General features: G+C 44.5%; 2 protein-coding genes across 3 annotated transcripts in view; both read left to right on the top strand.

The window, feature by feature from the left end:
* LOC139924700 (SAM and SH3 domain-containing protein 1) overlaps nt 1-19,590 on the top strand; it is a 59,637-nt gene extending 40,047 nt beyond the window's left edge. For both annotated transcript variants that reach the window (XM_078289830.1, XM_078289831.1), the window contains 10 exons: nt 1,475-1,549; nt 1,832-1,975; nt 3,346-3,478; nt 4,661-4,830; nt 5,199-5,408; nt 7,823-7,973; nt 8,442-8,570; nt 11,922-12,967; nt 15,461-15,592; nt 16,473-19,590. In XM_078289830.1, coding sequence (XP_078145956.1) covers nt 1,475-1,549; nt 1,832-1,975; nt 3,346-3,478; nt 4,661-4,830; nt 5,199-5,408; nt 7,823-7,973; nt 8,442-8,570; nt 11,922-12,967; nt 15,461-15,592; nt 16,473-16,733 — 2,451 coding nt within the window. In that variant the 3' untranslated portion in view covers nt 16,734-19,590. The remainder of the gene's footprint in view (nt 1-1,474; nt 1,550-1,831; nt 1,976-3,345; nt 3,479-4,660; nt 4,831-5,198; nt 5,409-7,822; nt 7,974-8,441; nt 8,571-11,921; nt 12,968-15,460; nt 15,593-16,472) is intronic.
* Nucleotides 19,591-23,553: 3,963 nt separating this feature from the next.
* Nucleotides 23,554-27,830, top strand: part of usta (uronyl 2-sulfotransferase a) — a 57,599-nt gene continuing 53,322 nt past the window's right edge. The window contains exon 1 of the mRNA XM_078290088.1: nt 23,554-23,983. Within this exon, the coding sequence (XP_078146214.1) occupies nt 23,752-23,983 (232 nt within the window). The 5' untranslated portion in view covers nt 23,554-23,751. The remainder of the gene's footprint in view (nt 23,984-27,830) is intronic.

The raw sequence follows: 27,830 nt of genomic DNA on the forward strand, positions 1-27,830 counted from the left end.
AGGGAAAAAGCTGAGTACATTCTCTGCCACTGGCTCACACCATGATGAATGTAAAATACTAAGAATGAATAAGTTTGTAATGTTACCCAGCAGCAGAGCTATCCTGCAGCTTTGAGGATGCCTGAGTCCTGCCGTGTCCTGGTGAAATCACTGGAGGTCGTGCTCATTCAAAGATACTTTGAATCCACCTTTTCCGTTGTTGCTTTTCTTGTTCTTTTTGGCTCGTGCCTCTATGGTTGCAGATGTTGTACTTTTTTTTTTTTTTTTTTCCCTTATAATTTTCTTTGGAAGACATTTTTCGGGGTGCATGTCCATTCCATCGAACATCACCATCATCTTCAGAGTTCTTTTTGGACGTCTCTTCAAACATGTTTCTTCTCCAAACTGCGCTTTCCTGGGAAGTTGTGATGTGGACTGCAGCTGTGGACATCTAATATAAAAAAAAATTCTCTTAATGTGTATTGGTTCTCGACATGAAACGTATCACATGGAGGATCTTGGTCCAGTGTTTCTGGAAGCTCAGCTGAGTAGATTAGAACAGATGCCCTTTGAAGCACAGGACAAAAGTGTCCCGTTTGAACTGTTTGTTGGCAGATGCGTATGTGCGTCTCTGTGTGTACATGTTTGTGTGTAACCTAATTACGCAGCTTAGGGAAGTTGCTAGAGGTCAGAGGCAGTTCAATGATAAAAATCCTCGATCTCTCTCTCTCCCCTCACACTAATGTTCTCCCTCTGTCTTAAGACCGCTCTTATCTTGGCGTTGACCTCCAGTTGAGTCGAGACAAAAATCTCCATATCACCCTGTCCCCTGACCAAAACAACTCACTCTACTCACTCTGAAAAATAACATATTCCCCCCACCCTATATGTCTTGAAAATCTAATGTTGTTTGAGGAAAATAGGCTTTAAACATGCGCAAAGACCTATACGATGTGCGTGTCTCCATACTGACCCCAATTACACATTTCATAATTAACCACAGGGGAATCATTGGGGCGGGGTGTATTGAATGTATGTTCACTCATAAAAGCATAATTATAAATTTCAGCTTGGCAACATCAAGTGACTTCATTTAATTTCCTGCAGTATTTTCTCCAGGGATCCAAGTTTTTAAAGCACATGAGCCACTTGTTGGATAACATCAACTGCATACGCTCCATGGTTGATTAACAGCTCATTTGACTAGCACCGTGCAGTAACAAATTTAAAGAGGACCTCATATAACAGTTGGTGTTACATCATGTCTGTTGGCTGTCCACAGTCCCATATGACATCATGCCCCCACATATATACACATATACAGACCCATATACCCATGTACATTAATCAAAACTGCTGCCAGTGTTGTGCCAAGCATGAATCATTGTGATTTGACTCTCGCTGGGTGTGGATGGGGAGTTGATGTCATGTGAATCGGTGCAGTGGCCTCTTGAGTCTGACCCCTCTGACTGTGTTTTGGCTCCCCCCCCCTCAGAGGACGTGTAGTTTCGGAGGATTTGACCTGTCCAACCGCTCGCTCCATGTGGTCAACGCAGGCTCAGAGGCCAATGTAAGTGCTGGCAAGTTGTAAAATTGGACGGCAGCTCTAGGAGATACAAGCCAAACTATACAGTCACTCTAATCACATTTTCCCCTCTGTTTTCTCCTTTCCTTTCCCTTCCTTTTGTGATCTCCCTGCCCTCTGTCTTCTCCTGTTCACTCCCCCATCACCTCTATTCTCCCCTCATCTCTCTCTCTCTTTGGTATCTCCTGTCTTCACCTCCCTTTTGTCCCTCCACCCTTCTCCCTCCACCCCTTTCTCCTCTCACATCTGTCCTCCCCCCTCTGTCAGAGCAAAGACCAGGAGGCTATTTACAGAGAAGTGGTCAAGTCCCCCACTACGTCTCGGATCTCGCTGGGCAAGAAGGTCAAGTCGGTCAAGGAGACGATGAGGAAACGCATGTCTAAGAAGTACAGCAGCTCCCTGTCTGAGCAGGTTAGACATAAACACACACATGCACATCATTTTTAAATGCTTTATTTGGATAATATTCAGATAAAGATCGAATACTACATACGTTCAGCTTGTTTTAAGGGCATAGAAAGTGGCCAAAACCTTGAGTGAAACCTCAACTGCATTAAGAAAACGAAGTAGCACACACTCATGCACACACACAGATCCACACCTTATGCTCATAATCCTTACAAGAGTGAGCCAAGCACAGCTGTAAAGAAATAAATGCTGCTGGTGTTCTGCAAACATTTACAGGATGTCTCGCTGTAGGCCACGTATTCTGTGCACAGGCTGTGAGTGGGTGGGAGTATTTGTGTTGGTTACAGAGTAAACATGGAGCGCTAAAGCACTCTCTCACACACACACACACACACACACAGTTGAATATTTCTCTTAGCTGTCCTCTCCCTGGGCCCAGTGTGTAGGGTGGAGTGTGTGTTGCACGCTGAGATCATGGAGTGATGCAAGTCTCCCCTAGGCTAGCACTTAGGAAATGGTGACTTTGGTTTAAGTGTGTGTGTGTGTGTGTGTGTGTGTGTATATATAATGGCAGTCCTATCTGCACTGGCCTGATTTTTTTCTGGGCACCCAGTAGCTTTAGCAGTGGCCTGTCCAGCCCTAAAGTTTGATGCTGCCCTACAGTCATCAATACACAGTGACACAGCTGTCCATTGTGGTCCAGTGTCTCAACACTGTGCCCCAGATATCCAAGCATGAGTCACGGAGCCATTAGGTTGGAAAAGAGCAAACAAACATTAACTGCCATGTCATGATGTCCCAACGCTGCTTATTTTCTAGGCCACAATGCCACCTAGTGGATGGCCAAAATGTTAAGTAAAATATACTGACAAAACGGCATGACATGAACTGTTGTGATTCAAATATTAGTAATTCAAGCAAAATGATGTATTGACCTTCATCATGTAATATACCACTTTAAAGCTCTTAAAGAAAATCTCCCACATTGGTGCATTTTTTTCCATGTTTGGTCCCATTTTATTAAATGATGGGATTATTCATATGTTGATTAAATGGTTATGAATACTGACAACCTCTATTTCTCTTTTTCTCCCTCCATCTCCCTAATCCCCCCCTCTTTTCCCTCTGTCTTCCCCTCCCTCACTCCCCCCGCTTTCCCCCTTCTCCTGTCCATCCTCTCCATCCAATCCTCTTCATCCCTCCTTCGTTCCATCCTCTCCCCCCTCCTCCCGTTTATCCTCCTCCCCGCTTCTTGCATTCCTCCATCTCCCAACCTCCCCGTGTTCCCCTTTTGTGTCTTTCCCCCTGTCTCATTTCATTACCCATCTGCCTCGGCATCTCCCTCTCCCCCCCCCTCCCTTCCTGTCTTCCAGTCCAGTCCGGATGGGGCCCCCGGTTCCCCCCAGTCCCCCCAGCCAGACACCGACTCCCTGGAGAAGCCCAAGCTCAAGGCCGGAGGCTCGGTGGAGAGCCTCCGCAGTTCGCTCAGCGGACAGAGTTCCATGAGTAAGACAAGAGTTTCATTCCCACTGCAAGATATCCACTATTTGGAAACAGTGCCTGCACTTAGAGAGTAATTTGTAACACCAAACTGAATTTTTGGTACTTTTTTAAAAGATTGTAGGTAACATACAGAAAGTCCTTGGTTGTATTTAGACCTGATCGTGAACAAGAAGTGTCAGGAAATATTTTTTTCCCCTCAAAAGGATAAATAGCCTTTTATTCCTCAAGCCCTCCTCAATACATCACCTCAAAACACTCACCCTTGATACTATTTTAGAGTCTGTCCTGTACAAAATGTAGGTTATAGTTCAGTCATTATGTAGTCCTTGGTTCTAGGATGTTGCTAAATTATCCTATTTCTTGTGTAAAGATATGTGAGTGAGACTGTTTCGGGGATTTGTAATTTGCGAAGACTTTCCTCTCTCGTAATAATAATAAAATTTCAGCTTTGTAGGGTCAAAGTTAATATAGTGTTGTTGCACAAACCCAGACTTTATAGACCCTGCTGTGAACAATGCACATAACAAAACACTAGATGGTGCTCTTATCATTTGCTGCTGGCTGCCTACTATTAAGCTCAGATCCACACAGATGACTTAGCCCTTGCATATATGACATGAATGCCAAATGGGACCATTGTTGCTGAGTGATGGTCATGAAGAGCAATTCTCTCTCGTGATCACACCCAGTCCCACCGGCCTGGTCCACATGTCGTGATCTCACAGAGTTTCCAAGCGCGTTGAACTCTCAGGTCATTCTTATCTCATTAGAACCTCCGATTACTTCAGCTCTCCTACTCCGTCACTTCTATGCGGACGATCTACACTTCATCATTTGGAGTGACGGGCTTGGCCTGCTTGACTTGCAGTGATTGGGAGCTATAGAGCAGTGGGGCGCCATGCAGTACACACACAATCACATACAGGCAGACAGACATACGGTAATGATTAGGTAGGAAGGCTCGCCTCTCCGCTTCCCACACATTGACATGATTTCAGCGGAGTCCCATCAGACACGGAGAGGAATATCCACTCGGTACACACATACTTATATACAGTAACCATGAAGAGAATCAAATTTTCATTGATGTATGAGGGAAAGCTTTGTGTTCAGTGAATAGATTTGGATTTACACGTGGCTCCTCTATGTTATAGCTAATATAAATGTGTGTGTGTGTGTGTGCAGGCGGTCAGACGGTGAGCACCACAGACTCGTCGGCCAGTAACCGAGAGAGTGTGAAGTCGGAGGACGGAGACGACGAGGAGCCCCCCTACAGAGGGCCCTTCTGCGGCCGCGCCCGCGTCCACACCGACTTCACCCCCAGCCCCTACGACACCGACTCCCTCAAACTGAAGGTGAAACACTCTTACATGAACATGATCACACACAGCTGCTTTGTACTCGCTTGTGCATAGAGTCACACGCACACAGCCTCTGGCATTGATAACTCAAGGAGTCTCTTCAGCATGCATTTTATACACATTCCAGCATTTGATTACACTTTATAGATGTAATGGTGGCAAGTGGGAGTCAGGAAGTTGAGAAGGCATTTTTTAAACTTAATTTACCTAGGGAAGAGTTTTGCTGAGCATGCACTTTTTCTGCATCGCCTTGCTGCACATTTATTAAATGATACACTCCGCTCTGTGCTAGCTATATTGAGTTAGTAAGTGACTATGGATCAGGTCGTTCTCCCTGTATTCATATCTGTGTGATCTTCCAGCGCGGGGACGTGATCGACATCATCAGCAAGCCACCCATGGGAACGTGGATGGGCCTGCTCAACAACAAAGTGGGCACCTTCAAGTTCATCTACGTGGACGTGCTGAGCGAAGAGGAGGAGAAGCCCAAGAGGCCCGTGAGGAGGAGGAGGAAGGGCCGACCACCCAAGCCCACCTCCGTGGAGGAGCTGCTGGAACGCATCAACCTCAAGGTAGATGAAGACCAGACACGGGTTAAATAGTATTTGACATCGGACAGTTTACATAGTGTTGTTTTCAATGACAGGAAAGTTCACTGGCACCTGCAGTAAGTAGGATAAAACAAGCCATGACAAAGTATAAGAAAATACTGTTTGAGCCAAATCTGTTAACGACACAGTTGCATAGAAGCATAGATAAGTAATGTATGTTGGCTGTACACGCTCATAAGCAGTACAATATAGGATGTTTGATGTTACTTTGATGCATAAACATTAACACCCGCATTCACGCACCCGGGCCGCAACAAATAACTGCATCTTTCAATTAAAACCTACACAAAGCTGCGCTCTTGATAACATCTCCTCCCACTCAGGCTGCCAGCAGGCCTCGCTTCCACGCACAGAGAAAGAGACTCGTAGGTTGGCTGTTTTATCTCTGCCCGGCTTAATGGCCTAGTCACAGATTAGAGATCCAGAACGACTTATTAATGGTACAGCACAGGCTTCCCGGAGACTTTATTATAAGCTGTGAGGCTGGGTGTTACATGTGCATCAAAGCGCTCACGCCACCTCAGCCACCACCAGAGTCCAGGAGTGGGAGAGCTAGACTAAACACAATATAGAACGTCTCAGAGTTGCCAGTTTGCAACTAACCTCGATACAATGTGCAGTCTATTCCCGGCTATGTTCACTTTTCTTTCCTTGCTCTGTGTCATGCTGATGATGGAAAAGGTACTCAAGGAATTCCAGTCACATTAGTTAATCTGTATTGTCCCACTTAAAATATATCCATCTCGTTTGAATGTAAAAGTTGAGACAAAGATTTTCATGTTCACAAATCCTGACTGAACTTTAGAGGAAAAAAGTAGCACATCTAAAAATAAAAGTACTCACTTTTCAGTTGAATTTATTGGCACACAGACAATAATGCTAATGCATTTTGGCCTATACAGCCTTCATCAGAGCATTGAACTGTCATAGGCCATAAAAATACCATATTTGACTTTATTCGAGTAAATGGTGTTCACCTTTAGTCTCAGTCGTTGCTTTTGTAACCTCTCACTAACAGTTGATTAAACTGCCAGTTGAGCTGCAAACTAAGAATAACAAGTCCACAATTATGGCCACACATCACGTGTGCCTCGGTAAATCCCTACATCTTTGTGACATTCTGCCACTGGACTCTCCGCCAAATGATTTTTGGATTTGTAACATGTTTGGATGTTAGACTGGCCAGAGGACAAAAGATGCTGCGAGTGAGAAGATCCGGCTGCCTGTGTTTGTGTTAGTTGGTGGTCCTTTGTTTAGGCCTTCATTATCCAACAGAAATAGAGCGGAGACACACAGTTCTCCTCCACAGTGGACTCCACCATTGTAATTGATGGTCTCACTGGTGACACGCAGTCTATGTATTCCTCCTACAAAAATGCGTGGGTGACACAAACCTAGAGCTCAGCAAATCCACTGCTCCTTCTTGGCAACATGGAAACCAGTTATGATAGTTTTGAATGATAGTGTCAGATGATTGTGACTAACACTGGCCGACGGTGTAGCTAGATATTTTGAGAATGACATTTTTTTTCCTGTTTGTACCCTCCCAGATAGCACAGTGGTTGGCATGACTAGCCCTGGTGTGTGTGTGTGTGTGTTTGTGTGGGTGTATGTGTGTGTGTGTGTTTGTGTGAGTGTAAAACCTTGTCTTGTGTGGTTGAAGGGTGGCTTTGAAGGAATTGTCTCCACCTTAGTCTTTCTTTTTTCCCACCATTTATGTTGCCACGCTTCCCCTTCAAGTCCTATTTGCCATTTTGGTCACAGCTAGAATAGCTTGGGCTTGCGGCCGCACAACCCCATCCTGGTGCTTGCTGGGTACAGCTAACGCACCAGTGTTGCTACCACCGACTTTTATATGCCTGTTAACGATTCAAAGTTCTTGCCATTTTAAAGTCTGTTGACAGCTGAGGCAGCCATATTTTTGAATTTGCCATAGCTCGCATGATGACACGCCATCTAAAATACAAAATAGCTGTTTGGATTCGGTTCACCAGTGATTTTAAAAATACATGTTTTGGATGGGAAACTATGAACAGTGCGTACCCCACTGGTTTCCCCACCTCTCTATGTTTATCTGCTGTGTACCTCATGTTCCTGTTCCAATGACAGTGTCACTGGTCTGATGACTAAGATCCAAACACTGTGTCTTTTTCTGCAGTCGTATAAACAGGGGATTATTAGAAGGAGCATGAAAGGGAATGAGGTGGCTCTCATTAGTGCAAATGACGGCAAGCGAGAGAGAAGACAATGCTTTCCCTCCCTACATCCCACGCGCTGAACAAATCGTTCAGTACCTACAACGCTATTCTTAGACCTCGTTCCCAGACATCCACAACAGGAACCTTTAACCCAGACCTGTCGTTTCTGTCCCGCAGGAGCACATGCCCACTTTCCTGTTCAATGGCTACGAGGACCTGGACACGTTCAAGCTGCTGGAAGAGGAGGACCTGGATGAGCTGAACATCAGAGACCCCCAGCACAGAGCCGTACTGCTCACCGCTGTGGAGCTGCTGCAGGAGTACGACAGTAAGTAGACATGTTAACATAAACACACACTACACCCTAATGGGTTCTCTCAGTCTCTGGTAGAGGGCTGTTCAAGACCAGGTTTTATGAAGCCTTGTCAATCTCAGTTGGGTTATGTTAAGGCTCTTTGGGAGGTGGATCTCAGGGAAACTATTCCAGATGATGAGTGGGAAAGTGTTTGGTTAAACATAAACACACACACACACATTTTGGATGGATGCATACAGTATGCTGTGGACATTGAGGTCGCCTGTGCAGGGAAGTGCTGTCCAATGTAGTGAAGATATGAAGGCAGTTCATGCACTCCTTATACTCACAAATATATATTTAAAAACACACCCACACTCAATCACACAGACTCACTCATTTGATAATTCATTGACTAACTCACTCAAACTCCCTGTCTGTTTAAGAGATTATAGTATGGGATATGTATGACTCTTTATTGTATGTGTTTTGCGTGTCCAGGCAGCAGCGACCCGGAGCGCGGCGGCCTGTCCGGCTCCCAGGAGAAGCTGCTGTCCGAGGGTCGCAGCCTGGTGGGAGACTCCCCCCGGGACTCCGGCTGCTACGAGAGCAATGAGAATCTGGAGAATGGTAATGACAGCTTAGCCTAGCCTGCACCACCCATTAGCCAGGTCCCATCGGGATTTCCCTGGAATTAGCCCTAGCCTAGCCCTAGCGCCTCAGTGACTGTGACTCCTCCACCTCTTTCCTCTCCGGGCTTCCACCTCTGCTCCGCCTCTTGCCATGCTTCAGCATTCTAACACCCCGCCCATCTCACTCCTCCGGACCAGCGCCTGCCAATCAAAACAGCTCTACTCTCTGCCATATTTGCATAGCTCCACCCCTTCACCTCCACCCACCTTTTCCCCTCTGGCTTGGATGCCTGTAGAGAAGCTCCTCCCTTTGCCTCAAGACACTCTTAACTTTCTTCTGTCCTTTCACTCCACTCTTTCCGCCACTCTTTCCATCTTGTAGGCATTCTGTGTCATCGGTGCCAAAGCCCAATCGTAACTAAGAGGGAGCCAGACCCCAGACCACTAAGCGTAGTCCATCCCATAATGCTGGGGCCCTATGCGCAGAGGGAGAGACTCTTCCCGATGCGCAGAACTGTTCTGATGAGAACAAGCTCACTGCCCGGTCATGGACTCCCAGCTCGTCCACCTGTGGATTCGGGGCTGGTAGAGCGATACCAGGAGGACCCTTATACGTCTAGAGAGTATTTCTGTTAACGTGTGTTTGGCATGAAAAGAGCTTGCAGAGTAGCACGTCAATGATTGCCTGTTTTTTTGCTGCGGTGGTATAGGCTGATAAGGTTGTAAGCAATGCTCTAGTCAAGTGACGGATCAAAGCTGCCATTGGAATCTCCTTGTCTTCATATTTCAAGATGTCACTTTGCTTGTGTTTACTTCTATAGTGACCGTGTTGCACAAATAATCGTATGTGCCTAAAAAAGATCTTAGATGAAAATATTTTTAAATTGTAGTGCATAGATTGTAAGAGAGCAAATGCTATCTTTTTTCTGATTATAGAAGTCTATTGAGGTCTTATTTGTGAGGTTTTATTTTGTTTATTTTTGAAACTACTCCCTGCAAAAGACTGTGTGCTTCCTTTCTCCCCCATACAACTTTCTTTTAATGGCTCCATAACTCATAAATCATTGCTTTGTCATAGCTTATCTTCTTTCTCTGTCTACTGGGTTTCCCTTTATGTGTGTATGTCATACAGTTCAAACAGTAAAACGTGCAATCTGCCACAGTAGAGATTTGAGTTGTGGAATAAAAACCACTTCTGTAACAGAAGGACTTGGGTCCTGCTTGCTTGATTTTATGTCTCTTCTTTCTTTCTATGTGTCTATTTTTCCTTCCATGCCACTAAACACTGTTCACCAGCTAGCTGCATAACATTCAGTATACATTCTGCATTCTTCTTGCAATTTCAGGGTTCTACAGTGCTACCACAAAAGGATAAAATTATTAATTGCATATGATTACTGTAACTAATAGTATATTCATTGTTTCTAAAAAATTATATTTGCTGCCTAGAAAATTGGAAAAAGAAAACATGCAACTTTAAATTCAAAGAATAGAGGGGAATTATAAATTATTACACAGATTATGTTTGTAAATGTTCTCCTTGTCACTGTAGAGCCCTGAATCTATGCTATTTCGATTAATAGACTTTCTTCTACATGTCTCTGATCAATTTTCCTGTGACTAGACATAGTTATTCTGCCTCATATCATATCTTTAATCTGTCAACTGTCACTCATCATTTCCATATACATACATTATGCAATTCGAAGCTGTGATGTAGTGGTCAATTAAGTAAAAGAGGGGTAAACAATGATCTCCAGCCAGTGATCAACATAAGGCAAACAATCACCTATATGGCCAGTGAATAACGTTTCAGAATAATGTTATATTTTATTTACTTGAGAAGACCATATTTTCATGTACCTTATCTGATGCTAATTGTAATGAATTTATATCATAAAGATTTATATCAGTTTGAAGAGCTGGGTAAAGACTATTCAACAAATAAAAAAAATAGATAAACTGGGTTTAGGTGGGTTTGTCCTCTACATCCCCAGTAGTTCTAACTTACACATCCCACCTATTATCAGTGTAGACTTGAGTTTCAGTGTATAACTAATTACTGATAAGGTTGCAACACAATTCATCCAATACTGTATCTACCACACAATGAAGTCCCTTCTTTTTCTTTGGTGAAACACCATTGAACGAGAAGGTAGTCTTGTTCTGCAGTGCACACAATATATCAATAGCATCACAAATGAGCATTGGCAAAGTGGAGATTTTTTTAGAAATATCTGTCTTTTTTTAATGAATAGCTACGCATTTCTCAGCCAGCGTTGTATTTTAAAATGTATGAGCATGGAGAGAGTAAAGCATTGATCTTTTTTTTTTTTTAAAGAGAAGTTTTACTTCATAGTCAATAGACCTCTTTCCTGTCTGATTTCATATCTGAAAATGAACACTGTGATTAAAATGAGATTGTATATCTTGGGACTGTAAAGTAATGGAAATAATATAATTCTGTGTAGACAAATGTCTATGGCAAACACACCAATACACTCAGCTTTTTAAACATTTCAAGAAAGCTTCAAGACGATTCATAACATGTCATCTGGTGAACTAGTTTCTGTCACCACACCATTTAAAATCTTTGGCATGCCATACTATGTGGCACCCCATCCATTTCACCCTTCCATTTCGCTCTGTAAGCCTGGAGATAGATGGTAAGTTGGCTTCAGCTCTTTGCTGTGGTGTCCTGAAGCACCCTGTCCAGATATTTTTAGTTGGGATTCCTGTTATAACAATAACAAATCAGCCAGTCTGGTCAGGAGTCAAAGAGCTAGCTCATACCAATGGCACTCCACCCTTCTCTCCCCAACATTTCTCTCCCCTTTGACTGTAGTCCACAGATCGGCTTTGAACAAACAAACTTTAATGTTTGTATCAGTTTAGTTTTCAAATGTCTTGCTCTGGCAGACTAGTAGGAAATAATTAGTTTAGGTGAACATGTTCTGCTTTCTGTGTAAACTAACTTTTGTATATCACGGAACACTTTCAAATAGTTATATAATTTCCTAGCCTTCTCCACAGCAATTTCCTCTTTGCTTCAGCAGCTAATATTAGTGCAATAGGAAACACAAAAAGCAGAAGTGTGGCAAAATAGCAGTCGAGGCAGAAAAATACAGTAATGCTGAGTCATAAGCACTCTATGTATTATGGATCTAATTCTTATATTAGTGAAGGCATTGTGGCAAGTTGCATAGTTAGGGACCTATTCCCTGTCTGTATTTTACAAAAGAAGGGAAAAGCTTAATGAATGTTTCAACAGTCGAGGAGTTTTGGTTTCACCAGGATGAAAGTGCTTGCATCTCATTTCTAAGTACAGCTGAATATTTCCATTTTGCAGGTAAGAGCAGGAAGGCTTCCCGTTCCAGTCGTTCCTCAGCAGGCCTCCAGTCCCCGGACTACCCCACCCTGCCCATGACCCTTTCTACAGAGGCCCTGCAGCAGACTGGCAAGAACCAGCGCACCAAGTTCCCCAAGAGCTTCTTCCTCAAGCCCTCCCTGAAGGGCTTCAGCCTGCTGGGGCTGCGCAAAGCCCAGCGACAGTCCCCCATCCCAGCCAGCCGCAGCTGCGAGGACCTGGACGGACCCCCGCAGCCCACCGGACCGTGGAAACGCTCGCACTCCCTGGGCGACCTCCACTGGGAGCAGGCCTTCGATCAGAAGAAGGACGCCAGCCTGGAGCTCAAGCCCACCAAGGAAGGGCCAAAGTCAGGCAACAGCAGCCCCGTCAAGGCATGTGGAGACGGGGGTTCCCCGGCTCAGAACGGAGCTCCAGCGGTGAGCCCTAAGGCGCGGGCCAACCGGCCGCCCGTGCCCTCCCAGCTGCCTCTCCGCCCCCCCTGTCCCACCACCCCAGCACCCAACCCTCCAGAGCCCCTCTCCAGTCCGACTCCGAGCCCCCCTGAGTCTAACGCGAGCGGGGAGAGGATCATCCGGACTCACCCCAAAAAGCCCCCGGTCCCTCCTCCCGTCCCAGCCAAGAAGTCTAAGGAAAGGCTGGCCAACGGGCTGCGTCACCCCCCTCTCTCCCTGCCCTCCTCGCCTTCTCCCACTCCCTCCCCCACCCACTCCCTCACCCGCTCTCACCCCACCAGCCCAGTGATCCGCAGCAGCAGCAGCAGCCCCAGCCCCAGCGCCCCGGCTCTGCCCGCCAAGACCCCCAGCACCCCCGCCAGCCCCTGTGCCACCTCATCGGCCTCATCCACGGGAGAGGAGCCGGGCACCCCTCCGGCCGTGCCGCCTCCCTGGCTGTCGGACCTGGGGGGCAAGGTGGCTGTCGCGAGGAAGGTGTCCCATGCCAAGATGAGTCCTGACCTGCTCACCCTCCTGGAGCAGCGGATGGAGGCGGAGGGCATCGATCTCACAGAGGAGCCCTACTCTGACAAGGTCAGTCAAGAATCATGGGCCTAAAGTTACAGTACAAGTTACATTCAGGATACTTTTTGGTGGTGATGTCGACAGTTAAGTACGTAAATTTGCACCATTTACACTACCAGTCAAAAGTTTGGACACATGCATTTTTCTTTTACAATTTTTCTTATTTTACAATAATACTAAAGACATCAAAACTATGAAATAACACAAATGGAATTATGCAGTGACCAAAAAAAGTGTTAAACAAATCAAAACTATCTTACATTTTCGATTCTTTAAAGTAGCCGCCCTTTGCCTTGATGGAAAGGCAAAGGCTTTGGAAAGAAATTCATACATAGGCATCAACTTCACTATTTATATTTGTCTAAGAAACAAATTTCAAGCATTTAAGCATACACCTTCAGATCAAAATGGCTTAAACATAATACATTCAATCAGGTGTGTCCAAACTTTTGACTGGTAGTGTATATCCAAGAAAAGCAATGTGATAGTAATATAGTAATACACATATAGAATATGAATGTACTAATGTATTCTAATCATGGTAACACTCGCTCTGCTGAAGCACACCCACACATCACATTCTTATAGTGGTTTGATGGGTTGATGGGGCCTGTAGTCTCTTGTATTTAACTATTTCATAATTCAACATGAATGCATGTGCGCACACACACTAAGGTAAGGACATGAGCTGAGAAATAATAATTAAAACCCACATCTTGGCCAGCACATAACAAAGCACGGGCATTAAGTCATATTTCCATGGTAAATGTCACACTGGTGCTTTGAGACACCCCGAGGTTATATTTTGTCTGGCGTCAAACTCTTTTGGTTTTGCATCGTAACATGCCTAACTTGACTCAGTCATAATTTGACTGTAGCTTGGATCCAAATTGCTCTGTGTTTAGGCCAACAACATCAGTGGCTTGTTTTGGAAGGCATTTGGCTTAAAAATAGAGACTAATAGAGTGAAAATGTGTGTGTGTGTGAGTGCACATGCCTATTTGATTGTATGCAAGCACATTTACACGTGTGTGTGTGTGTGTATGCAATAATAAAGAAGCTGCCTATGAGGGGGAAAGACTGCGGGCTGAGTATTACTATGATGCGGTTCAGACTGTTAAGTTTACGGGCTGAATCTCACTGAAGGCAGACGGGGTTATAAAATACTCTGCCACTCGCCAGACCCCAGGCTGGGCCCCTTTAACATGGTGGAGCCCCTGACGCTGCCAGGATAACCACACGCACACACACACACACCCAGAGGCATCAAGGGATGAGGTGTGAAATAGTGTGCAAGACCACAGCACAGCTCTGCTGGATTCCTATTAGTCAGAAGTGGAGTGGCAGAGACACCAGAGGCATACTGCTGCTGTAGCAGTAACATTTACGGAATAATCATGAATGCAATCAGTACTCCAATTTGTAGATGAAAATCTTACTGCCAAAGGTCAAATAGACTGAAAATCATTTTGAAATCATTTTGAAATAAGCTCTTCCTGTCTGCGGTGGGCTAATTTGCATTAAAGTGAGCAATATGTGCAAGAATGAGACCTAATAGGAAAGAGTAAAATCAGATTATAAAGTGCAGTGATCCAACCTATGTGGTTGCTGGCTGCCCAAAGGCCTGTGAGCGGCCCTGGTACCCTGGCAGTGTGTACGGTAGTTCAGGCAGGATACTGGGCTGTATGGCCAGCTCTCCGTCCCTCCCTCCTCTCCTCCATCCACCCACCCCTTCATCCCCTCCAGACCTCCGGTCCAGTTTGGCCGACCCGACCAGGCCTTGCTGGAGACCCGCCACAGCTCCAGGTGTCTAGAGAGAGAGGGGGAGAACAAGGAAGGGAAGTGGAGGGAAAGAAAGAAAGAAAGAAAGAGAAAGAAAGAGAGTGTATTCATCAGTTTTCTGCCGAGCTTTTTCCTTCTTAGTCACTGCTCACAAGGTCCTTAATCATGTTTTGACTTGTTGCACATGTGGTCTTTTTCTTTCTTTCTTTCTTTCATTCGTTTTTTCTTTCTTCCTCTCTCATTGTATCCCCTGTGCTTTAAATCAGACAGTTTAATGACAGTCTTTGTCTTCATATCTCCCTGGCTCCCTTTGAGATTGCGCTTATTACCCAGCCAGCAGCTCCTCTGTACGTTGGCCCGTAATGTGACATTATTAGTCTGCTTCATTCGCCCATAAACAACCAGATCAGAGCTTCTCAGTCCTCATAATGTCCACAATGAGCATATAAAGTCAAAACACTCCTTTACGTCAATCCAATTCATGTTGCCGGGAACATGCGGTTCTCTTTCAGACTCCAGTTGACAAACTCTGTGACCATATTAAATGGGGGATAAGGTCTTGAATACATTTTGTGTTATCAGTCTGTGACTTTATAGTTTTGAACTGGTAAAAGTTTTTTTTGACACCTAATTTTATTGTATGCAAGTGTATTCCTCTTTCCATGTAGTCATGTCCAGTGTCGCTCTTTCTCTCTTTTCTCCATCCGTCCCGTCCTCCAGCATGGCCGTTGTGGGATCCCCCAGCCTCTGGTGCAGCGATACTCTGAGGACCTGGAGCAGCCCGTCAAGGACGTGGCCTCCACCATGGACCAGCTCCGCGTCAAAGAGCTCCGCAAACAACACCGCATGGCTGTAAGTCAACAGCGCTACTTCTTCTGTATCAACGGTGACAATTATAAAATCATAGAGCCAGACTTTTATGAGCTTAATGAGGCTGTTCTATAAAACAACAATGCAGGCTGGTAAAGAGAGGCTTTGCGGTTGTGTCACAAATCTCCTAGCAACCACCGCTGGCGCCATCATGGAGGTCCAGTGGAGAATGCCTAGTTAGGCTAAATATAGGCTGTAACAACCACGCCAGATACCTAAAAAAGATTGTTGTGATGTGGGTGTAGGTCAGTTCATTAATGTTATAACGTATAAAGTGAACAGTCTGATAAGGGAGATTTGTTTACAAATTTAGGTTACTATGACATAGGAAATTGTCTTGTCTTATATCCTTGCTCCTTAAGTCCTTCACTCTAAACTACGAGTTTTAGCTTGAATCACTCAGTTAACCTGAGCAGTTGCTATTTTCTGCATTGTTAGCAAGCTAACTTGCTAGTAGGCTAATTAGCAAAACAACTTATGCTAATGTTAACATGTGAAGTAACCAATACTAATGCTAGCTTCTACTAGATACATTACCTAGTGTGAAAATTGAATGCGATAACAGGGCAGTGAGAGTTAGCTAACCAAATACTATGGCTAGCTAGCTAACGAGCTGACATTATCTAAACACAAAATCGATGTGTCAGTGGGGAAATTATCAGTTCCCAGTCAAAAACAGCACAGAAATTGTCTATCCATTTGTATGTTGTGACATAAGCAAACAACACAACCAGCTGTTGTGTTGTTTGAGGACCTCCAGTATGGCCGCCAGAGGGTTACACCACCTGAAAGGCCTCTATACGTAATGTGACATCATCAGCAAGGGGGCTTAATATTGTCTTTCCTCCATCCTGTTCCTCAGATCCCCTCTGGAGGTTTGACGGAGATGTGCCGGAAGCCTCTGCCCTCGGGTCACATCAGCACCGTCTCCGACTGGCTCGTCTCCATCGGCCTGCCCATGTACGCCGCGCCCCTGGCGGCGGCGGGGGTCGACACGCTGAGCCGCGCGGCCTTGCTGACGGAGAGCAGCGTATTGAAAGCGGGCGTTCGGGACGAGAGACACGCCCGCCGGCTGGTCAGCGAGGCACAACTGGTCACTGCACACAGAGAGGTGCAGTCATAACCATGCGGGTGGAATTAGATTGGTGAATGGATGCAGGTTTCAGCTCATTGGTCAGTACATTTAAACACGGTCAACGAGTGGTCACCGGCAAACTGGCCACAGGACTGAACGACCATGCAAGTGGCTGCGGCACTACTTCCTATCTTGCACCTGTCAAGACTTGTGATTGGACGATAGACAAACCGACATCACACTTGAGACTTGTAATGGGCTACCCCCTCTCTCTTTCTCTCTCTGTCTCTGTTTCAGTCTTTCTCTCTCTCTCTTCTTTTTCTCAAATGTTTACGGCATTGGGGAGTTTGTTCCTGAAAGCCAAGACCAGATATCAGATGCCTTTTTAACCCAGACTCTAGACTCACTCTGTGGGATGGCTTCCATTCTGAGAACATCCCGAAGGTCTTAAAAAAACACAAGACTTGGATCTGCCTTTAAGGAAGATAGCACACTCTTTTATAGGATGGACGTTTTTTATAAAGGAAGACTGTTTATCAGTGTTTCCCCGCATTTCAAAAAGTGCTTCATTTTCATCTCTTGCACGAGACAAAACTATCCGAGGGTCTCTTAAGGATGTAGCTTGGCCAAAGCGATTTCTTTATCATTCACAGGTTTCATTACCACTAATAGATTCACAGTTGTTACAGTTAAAGAACTCAGTCAATGTTTGGACTTTTAATCAACTAAACACCTAAAGCAAACGATGAATAACTGGTTGTTTTGAGATTTGAAATGGCTTATTTTGTATCATGTTTCTGTATTATACCGTACCACATATCCTAATTTCAAAATGGTTTTATATGTTAAAATGTGTACTGTATGTGTATTTGCCTTTTTCATGTTACAGCCTTATTTTGAGGCCAATTCTCAGTCATTTCTAAGTAGAGACAGCTGTCAACACAATTTTATATTTCAGATTATATGTCCAATTTCACAACGTATCTTGGATGCATGCCCTTTATCATTATGTAGAGTCTTACAAAAAAAAGCTCTATTACTCCAATAATCACTATGGGAGATCGGCTTTTAATAGCAGACAATATCTTCCATGTGGATCCAAGCACATTTTTAGTTGCCTTACCATTATAAATGAATAGCTACATCAAATAGAGCATATAGTGTTCATATACCCAGCATTTACCATATCAGACCACCAAGCCTGTATGTTCTGAATGTGTCCAAGTGTGAGAGATAATTGAGATGCTGATTTTCAGATTAATACAAACTGACAAACACTCATGCGCACACTCAAGCAGATGATCCGCTGATGCATATGGATGTGGACGAATAAATTAAGTTTCTGAAGACCCACACAACACGCATCTCAGAATGAAATACGGTTTCTATACTCGTGGAAGCCCAGATGTTAAACTGCGGGGATGACACGGCGTCCCGTGTTGAACATCCCAAGCCCTGCTCGGCACAGGCATACACACACACACACACACACTGTACATGATCCATGCAGAAGATGGTGGGAGAGGGAGCGAGGAGAAAATAGAGATGTTCCAAAGACACAGCTGACATCTGGGTTGTCATATCTGGAATTTATTGGACGGTCTAAATTTTGGTTCCAGTCTTGACAAATTTGATTTGCAGATGAATAATAAGCTCATTGGAACTTTCCTAACCAATCATAACTCAAAATTCAGGTCCAGGGGTGGGATGACAGTGTTTCAACAAGAGGTGTGCCAAGCCGAAGTTACGGATTGGCCCTTTATTTTTTCCATGGCAAGGAGGAAGGGCTCTTTCAGACGCACTGAGGACAGATGGTAAAAGGAGAATGTGACATCAGGTGTAAAGCGGATTCCCCAGGTCAACACACACTGGGACACTAAATTGTTTTGTAAATCAGGGAAAACTGAGTCATGGGTCATTCCAGTCAGCCTTTTACAAAACTTTTGGGCCAAATACTGTAGCTGATGAATTGAAAACAACCTGAATCTCATTGCTCTTTCTGTTGCACACTTTTCATGACATCTAGCTTACAATATTCATTGCTGGTGTGGAGGTTTTTTGTTTTTTTTTAAATAGTAAAGGTCTATCCTTGATAGCCAGAACTGAACTGAAGTCTTATTCCCTGGATTTGGAGTTTTCATGATAGAAGTTTGACCGAGTGTTATTGCTAAATTTAGAGGATGCTTTTGCAGTGGGCACTCGATAGACGTTTGATGCCTTTTTTCCTCTTCAATCAAAGTGGTGCTCTGGGTTAGCTAGAATGGGGGTCGTTGTAAAAAAAAAAAAAACGACCCAACTTTGATGATGTATTTTGTAAAGAATGAAAATACTGACACTGTAAATGCACTTTAGAGGGTAAATCTAGCTGTTTTATAGGAGAAATTGGCTACATTTTGTTCAGAGGTCCATAAGCGGACAGTTGTTGTCAGGTATTGTAAAGGGTTTCAGTGGGTTATGCTGGTATTTTACTTTAGTATTGAGTTCCCAATGCCAAGTCAGTGTACAAATGTTAATAATTATTCACAAATTAACCTGTTCCAGTTACTCACTTCCAATTTGTTTTTGCAGTCTTACAAAAATAAATTCTTAATTACATATATGAAATGCTTAGCAGAAGTTGCACATTCTGTATATGTAATTGATATTTAAAATAACTTATTTTTGCTTTTTTTTTCATATCAACTGTAATTAGCTGTACTATATGAATAGCAATACCTTCCTGCATAATGCATATTGCTTTAGCCAGTGAGAAGCTACAGTATGTATTGTAAAATATAAGTGTACAAATTATTTTATTTGGTTTCATCTAGCTAATGATTGTCCATACAGATTTGCTTGTGTATTGAAACAAAAAAAGTAATGTCCATAACTATTTGTCATTCTGAAATATAATAAAAACTCTTTCTTGCCATATACAATCTTTCTGCTTGTCCTTATGCACTTACACACACACACACACACACACACACACACACACACAGAAAGAGAAGGCGTGGGCTCGTGCCACTGGCTCCTTTCATCATTGTGGTTAACAGCTACATCGCATGTTGGCCCGTTGATAACTTCCTTAATTGCATTTTAAAATTAAAGATGAAAAAGTGTTGATACACAATAAAAGGAATAATATTACCAGACTTGATTTGATTAAAATCTCCAAGTCAAACATGTTATTATCCTGCTGCCAGGTATAAGAATAAACACTATAAGCTCATATTAATGTTCTGGGGTTTGGTCAGAAGGGGGAAAAAAATATGTTGTGACCTTGACATCTGTATCTGTGAATAATAAACTCCTGTGCTTTGTGTAAGGTTTAGTAGGCATGGAGCTGAGAAACAAGGAGCTTAAAATGCATTGTGTGTTGTGTCTGGGTTATAATGCCTGGTTTAGAAAACTGTACACATCTGCTCAGGGCCGAGCCAGCCGGCGCCACAACAGCTTTATTCTGTAGGTCGATTGGCTCTCTGGCTCCGGCTGCGATACAGCTGTAGTCAATGAAAGGGAGCTAGCAGGGGTTCCCAAAGTTTTTAATGTCAAGAAGCTCCAGATAGATAGGCATTAGACCGTGGAGCCCCCGCTCGATAACATCTTGCTCTGAGAAACTCCATCTGAGAAGCTTTTTATTAGACTTCAGAAGTACATAACTGTCTATACTGTAGGCGGGGAAATAACCTATGAAGAAGAAATTCATCTTTATACATTCTCTTATTGTACTGACATTTAAAGAGTGAAATAAACTAATCTTCATTTAGCCAAGGACAGTCTGGACCCCCCCTCAAGGACCCCCGGTCCCCAGACCCACTTTGGGAACCACTGACCCAGAGTAGCAATGCCCATCTCCGTCAGCTTCTCCTCTAACTTTTATATGCGAGTGCAGGTGTTTTCTATTTTTTTTTATTAAATCTGAAGGGAAACATAAGCGCACACACACACACACACACACACACACACACGCAGACACAACTGGACAAGCATTTCCTCCAGGAAGCACGAGACCGCCGCCTGCTTAGTGCGTCTGCTCTCGTTGAAAAAACAAAAAAAAGAAGAGCTGTTGTGAGAATGATCTTCCTCCTTCACAAGGCTGTAATGAGGAGTTCGCTTCCAGTTCACGACTCTCTCTTTCACAGACGTAATTGCTCATCCAATTTAAAATATCTCAGGAGGAAAGGATGAGGCTTTATTGCAATGAAGAATTTCTGCCTCGGCTCACTTCCGATTATTCTGGTGTGCTTTTTCTCTGCGGGGTGATAGTTTCTGCATGGCGGCGTTTGCTGCTTCTCTTTCGGTAATGTGCCGTTTTACCGCCCAGACAGAGAATACCTTCAAATTCTGCTGGCCAGTCACAATTTTTCACTGTAAAAACGTTTTGGTTTTGTTGAGCATCCCTATATTGAACCCAAGCGTCAGTTTACAACATACCTAGACAGTCACTGTTCCTCATTATGAGTGGATCACAGCGTGCACCCAAAGATCACAGGCCTCCAACAATTAGCAGAGCCCCAGTACAAAGTCATAAGAGTCATAATGATTCCACATTGACTCCTCAAGTGCACTGATATATTAAGATGTAATGATAATATGATACTTTATTGGTCCTTATAGGGAAATTGGCTTGAAGTGGGGTGGAGGGACTGTCACCCTACTCACTATGCAACCCTGCTTCCCTCTACACTGCCCCTATGACTCGACTCTGCTGAGAAAGAGATGAGATTTTGCATAAACAGCAAATTTACTGCCTCCAAGGCCTCCAGTTATTTCTTCTGAAGGTTTGTGGTGTGATTAAGTTTGATTCCTAGAGTTTACTTCCCCTTGGCAGGCAAATCCAAGTGTTTGAATCAAGCTTCCAGGGTAAATCCTCCTCCTCTATCCCTCGACTCCTATTCCGGTAAGTGAACTTAATTGGATTGTCACCACTCTTTGGGCCCCTTACTACAAAAGTAGTAGGCCATTTAAAGCGATTGTCAAATAAGTGCAAACTTGCCACCCTCGTGCCAAAATGAGGCTCATTCTTCTCACACACTATCAGTTTCCTCTTCCAGCGGAGGCCAAGGTTTACAGCGCATGTGTTTTGCATGTGTGTCTGTGTCGGTGTGGTGTGAACCGTACTGACAGCACTTTTGATGAGAGGTTGAGCCGATTCCAGAGTTTGATGATTGTAATGATTTTATTATATTTCCAGTATTTAGTGTAGATTGCAGTGAGATATGTTTGGCGCAAGACTACATCCCCTCCCTCCCTCCCTTCTCTCTCTCTGTCTCTTCTTCTATTCTTTCTCTCTCTAGCTGCAGTATGGCCTTTGGAGAGGGCTAAACAGGATGTTGTGGAGACCTGATGGAGATCCTGGAGGAGCTGGAGGACCTTCTGCTCCTGTTGCAGAGACTCTCACCTCTCTACTTTACTGGAGTACGCAACATCTAGAAGAACCTGGGTAGACAGACAGACACACTGTATGCTGAATCTATGTGAAATTTCACAAACAACAAACTTCGAAGGGTTAATTTAGTTATTGATTTAAGCGCTAAAACCTGCATCACACATCCAACCTCAAGTTTTTATTGCATTTTAAACCGTACAAGAAAATAAACGGCCTTGGTATAGGCCTACAATAAAAAGGTATCATATTGCCAGACGTGATTTAATTTAAATCCCATGGCCAAATTGCATTATGATTTTATTTACTGGGGGTTTCGATTAGAGTAAAACGGATTTACCGTGACCTTGCTGACATCCATATTTCTGTGTAATGAACTCCTGCTTCATGATAGATTAAGCAGCCATGGTTATTATAAGCTCATAATGCATTCTGTTTCATTGTGTCTGGCTTGCAATGCACTGTATGATTTACAATACATTTACCTGGGGAAAACAGATTCAGTCCTTTATTGCCTTTGGTCTTTCAGGCTGAATTGTTTCACACAGCCGCTGTTGACTAGCTGTCATCAGTGAAAGCAAAATGGCCGTGTAGCCTTTCAGCGAGTTAGTTACTGCACTGAGTGACTGCTGTAGTCTAAGTGCAGGTGTACTCTAATAGCAGGGTCCGGTCATGCTGTGGGAAGATATGTGGCACACTTGTGATGAACGGCCCTAACAGCTCGCCTGAGGGGAAAAGAGAAAGTGTAAAGCACACACACACTCGCACACGCACTCACTGACTGACTGAAGTGAACAAAATAGGCTCGTCCCACCAGCATGCAACTGACATGTAGCCTCACCCTGAAGTAATGAGAACACAGCTTGTTCCCTTATATGAACAATAACTGCTTGCCAGAAAGCATATAGCCTATAAAAAACAATCTCTATAATATTCCTATAGGGACTGTGGTGCTTAATAGTGAATTTAGAGTGACCTTATTGTACTTTGAGGTCTTTTTTCCCTTCTATGGTATGTCAAAAATAGTTCTACAATATACTTACAGTCCTATAATAAGCCTAAAGTTTTCTTATAGGATTACTATAGTTCTTTTTCATAAGGGTAGAAGGCTGTCACCTTCTCACACTTGACTGCAATACAAAAAGGAACTGGAAACTGACTGCTGACTTCAAACTCTCCTTCCATAGAGCTATTCTCACTCTCTCTCTCTCTCTCTCTCTGTCTTGGCGCCTACGAAACAGCAAGCTGTCTCAGATGAAACTCATTTGGATGAATGGGCAGGGAGTCTTGCGAGCCCCCCCTTGTGCCCCCTCTCTCCCCGAACGCTGGGTGACGCTGTTTTACGCGCTGCAACTCCGACCCAAAATCCTGTGTGTGTGAGGTGGAAGTTTTTCCTCTTTCCACGTTCAGTAATCTGACACCCAAAAAAAGGACTCCGAGCAGAAGGATGGACCCTTAACTCCGCTGGAAAGACGGAAGGAAGGAACAGTCCAACGACGAGCGCAGACGAGCGGGACCGAGCGGAGGCGAAACGCTGTGCGCAAAAAACAACCCCGTGGCTGCGGCGGTCGGCGGAGGAGAGCTGGGTGCCTGCGCGTCTCCAAATAACTGGCTGTCCGTCTCAGATGATCTCAAAGCGAGAAGTTTCACTTTCCACAGGCGGATGGGTGACTTTCCACGGCGCTTTGTGAGGTGGAGATGATGAAGAATTTCAGCGGCAGTCCCCTTCACAGCAACAACCCGACTCCCAACCACATTAGAGAGCGCAACAACAAAAAGTACAGCTTACTCTCGGCTATTCCGTGGCGATTTTCCCTGCGAGGTTATGGTTTCTGCATGGCTACGCTGTTCCTCTTCTGTTTCGGCTCCCTTTTTTACCAGCTGAACGGAGGACCCCCTAAAATCCTGCTGGACATCCGACAGTATCTCGGTAAGAACTTTTCACTTTTCTCCCTTCGCATGGCTAAAGCGCGTCCCGCAACATCATCAAAGTGAATATTAATAAAGAAAAGTTGCCCTGCCCAGATGACCTGCTTTTTGTGGGGACGTGTAAAGGCAAGTTTATCCAAATGCATGGGGAATTAACGCGGCTGCTACCTCCCATTCACCGCTGGGCAAATGCCTTTTTATGCAGTCCACCGGGGGGCCACTGCGTCCCCTCGACCCCGTTCACCCCGCATTACTTTTTCATGATGTGTCCTTGATTATTCAGTCTTAAAACTATCTTAATGGCTTTATATTAGGCTACTGTAGACTGACATACCACGTCTACAGTACAGGTATGTATATGGACATTTGTATATGGACAAATGTCGCTGATTTATTTGATTATTATGTCGATCCAAGTCTGTGCCCACGTTTTTTTTTTATTCAAATAATCCAAACCAAAACTGGAAGTGAATGCGCTCCCTTGTGTGTCATTTGAATGTCAGCGCTGACTTGTCAGAGCAGGACTGGTATCTATTATGGTAACAGGAACTTAGCAACTGTAAGGGTTTATATAGTGTGTGCGTGATGAATGACATCTGCACTGTACAAGCCAGCTGGTGCGCTCCAGTCCGGTGCCATAGCGCTCATTACGCACGGCTGGCACCGGTGGCACAACGCGCGGCACTTGCTGTTTTAAAGGTTGACTCTATGCTGCTGTTTTATAGCAATGTGGGCTGTGGCGTAGGCTTAATATTATACAATGAATTGATTTACACACCTTTTGAAAAGCATCAGCTGGATTGTGTAGGCAAGGGGTTCCCAAACGCTTTCACATCAAGGACACCCCAAAGAAAGAGTGTGTGTGTGTGTGTGAGAGAGAGAGAGAGAGAGAGAGAGAGATAGAGAGAGATTAGGCCATATAGGTCCCCATTTGAAAAGATTTTGTCTTACCAATCCCCAACTGAGAGGATTTTTGTTGTTAGATATGACTTAAGTTGGTACAGACTTGTATTACTGTCAATATAGTAGATGGGAAACATATGATCAAATTAGTCATTCTTGCTTGGGACCACCTGGAACTCTCTCAAGTTTGGGAACAACTGCCCTAGTCTGCATGCATCTGACTGTCTGTCTATAAGAGAAGACCTTCAAGTGCCTAAAGGGACAGTTTTAAATATCTAGGCACATTGTAGTGTGTGTGTGTGCATGTGTGTGTGTGTGTGTGTGTGTGTGTGTGTGTGTGTGTGTGTGTGTGTGGTTAGTCTGGTTCTCAGGGTCACACACTTGAAGCTGGTTGATACTCTACACAGTATCAGATGCTGAGGTGATTTCCTATCAACATGTCTGTCGCGGCAGGAACTTGGGGTGCAGCTGCAAAGTAAATGAGTGAGTGAATGTGTGTGTGTGTGTGTGTGTGTGTGTGTGTGTGTGTGTGTGTGTGTTGAAAGGAGGTTGTGTTCCTACCTACTTCTTACAGGGGGATTGGGGCCTTTATGACGTGATAAACATCTGGAACAGAATGAGAGTCACTCACCAAGTCAGCCACTAATCCCCTGGGTCAGATTGGTTTCCTGCAGACACACACACACACACACACACACACACACACACATGCACACACATGCATGCACAATACAGCTGCACAATATTGACAGAAGGTGATTTCATGATTTTATTTTGCTGAATGTTGCAAAACAAGGACACATCTTATTTTCCAACGCATGAAAAAAAAAGTGTGAACAAAATGAACTGCTATTACATGGGGTTTTAATTGGATATCATGAACAATACTAATAATTTTCCTCTGAAATACAACTTGATTTGCTGAGCAGGGACTCTGTATAGCACAAAAATACCTTGTCTAGTCTGAAACACTTTTCCCTCTGCTGAAAATTTGCAGCTGCTTGTGATTTAGAAACTGCAATAATGCAATTTCAATTTATTTTAGATTAATTGCATAGCGCTAATGTGTGCACACTCAAACTGCCAGTCTCATACACTCACCATGCAGCACTCTTCTCAAACTCTGCTCTGTAACCTCAGCACACCCACCCCCCCACCCCACCCCACACACACACACACATACACACACACACACCTACACACTGACTATCACACATGAGCTGCAAACCCTGACAGGCAGTCAGTCACATAAGAAGGAGCAGGTGTGCATACTATTGTCATATATAGACAGTCAGACACAGACACACACACACACACACACATACACTATCACATATGCTGCAAACTGACAATTTATCATACAAGAAGGAGCAGGTGTGCATGCTATCACAACAGACACAGACAGACACTCACACACACACAACAGCAACAAACACCTGTCTTGCACCTCTAACCCCAACAGACAGAGACAAATACATTAGTTGCACCCTCATAATCCACCGGCACCCAGCCATGTGTGGACCGCGAAGGCAAGGAATCCCTCTGCTGGAAGATGAATGGGTTTCCCGGCCCACCTGCAGGAGCGGTCTCTGCCCGGAGAGCCTGAGGGCCTGGGCCTCGTCAGACACCGACTCCCCCGCGCTCTATAGTCTGCAGGCGGAAAGCAGATCCTTATGTAACCGCGACACAACGGCGGTGTAGCGTCTGGATGAGTAATCACCTCGTATAAAAGGAGACCCGGGGTTCGCCTCCCTCTCATTACGACGCCGATCGAGGCGAGGAAGCGGCGTTTCATTCCGAAATGAGACATCTGCCATTTGAAAAATGTGACACCTACTGTGGCAAAAGCGATTGCTGGCATGAAAGCAAAAGCAGCTCCTGAATATTAGGATTAGTTTAGGATTCCTGAGCTTTTAACTTCCAAAAGAGTCACGTCTTAAAAAGGAGGTAATCATCGGCGCTTTTCTTTTCATATTGAGAGCGTCAGGTAACGTTTTTTTCAAGATGGATATACTGGGGTTTTTTGGGGTTTTTTTTGGAAAGAAACACTTCACTCTGGCGGCTTCTGAAAAAGGTCACAGATGAGGCAGAGGATGGAGGGATCGCGGAGAGAAAGGAAGAAAGGAAGAGCGATAGGAAAGACGGGGAAAGCTAGGCCTCGGATGTGGTGGAGGAATGGCCTCCGCTGCTCCTTCTGAAGAGAGTTCTGTTGCTGAAGACTCAGAGGAGAAAACAGATAGAGGGATCCTGGGAGAAAGGAGGGAGAGGAGGAGAAGAAGAGGGATAGTGCGCCTGTGATTTTGGTGGAGGAATGGCCCTCCGCCGCTCCGTCTGAAAGAAAGTTCAGAGGAAAGTTCTGTTCACCCAAGAACTCCGTGCTCCCCCGTTTCTCCCTCTGTCACTTTCACCCCTTCTCTGACAACTGTCAATTACAGAGACTCTCTCCTTCTTTCTCTCTCTCTCTCTCTCTTTCTTCTCTGTCTCAGTGACAGTGTGATAGATAGATAGAAGCAGGAAGCAAACTGCAACAAAGCATAGGGAAAAGCTGGAATAAAGGCAAAAATAAAGAGGGAATTCTGCATCAATAATTCTCCAAAGTGTGTGTATGCAAATGTGTTTGTGTGTGTGTGTGTGATAGGCAGCCTAGCAGTCTTTTACGAGAGTCCGGTGATCATCCGATTTATTTACCTTAAGTTATCTTGTGTTACTTTTGGCTGCGCTGTGCTGGGAAGAGGCTGAAGATTCCTGGTGGGGTTCAGTGTGTGTGTGTGTGTGTGTAAGTGGACGTGGGTGTGTATGCGTGAGGGTAATAGTAGGTTGATTTTGTGCGAGTGTGTGTGTGTGTGTGTAGAGGGAACAGACCCTGTTTTGTTTGAACCAGCGGGGAGGTTGGTGTTTGAGGGTGTCACTCAACACACAGCCGCACTAGAGCTAGAACCTTCAGT

This window comes from Centroberyx gerrardi, chromosome 18 (assembly GCF_048128805.1).
Source record: "Centroberyx gerrardi isolate f3 chromosome 18, fCenGer3.hap1.cur.20231027, whole genome shotgun sequence".
NCBI lineage: Eukaryota > Metazoa > Chordata > Actinopteri > Beryciformes > Berycidae > Centroberyx > Centroberyx gerrardi.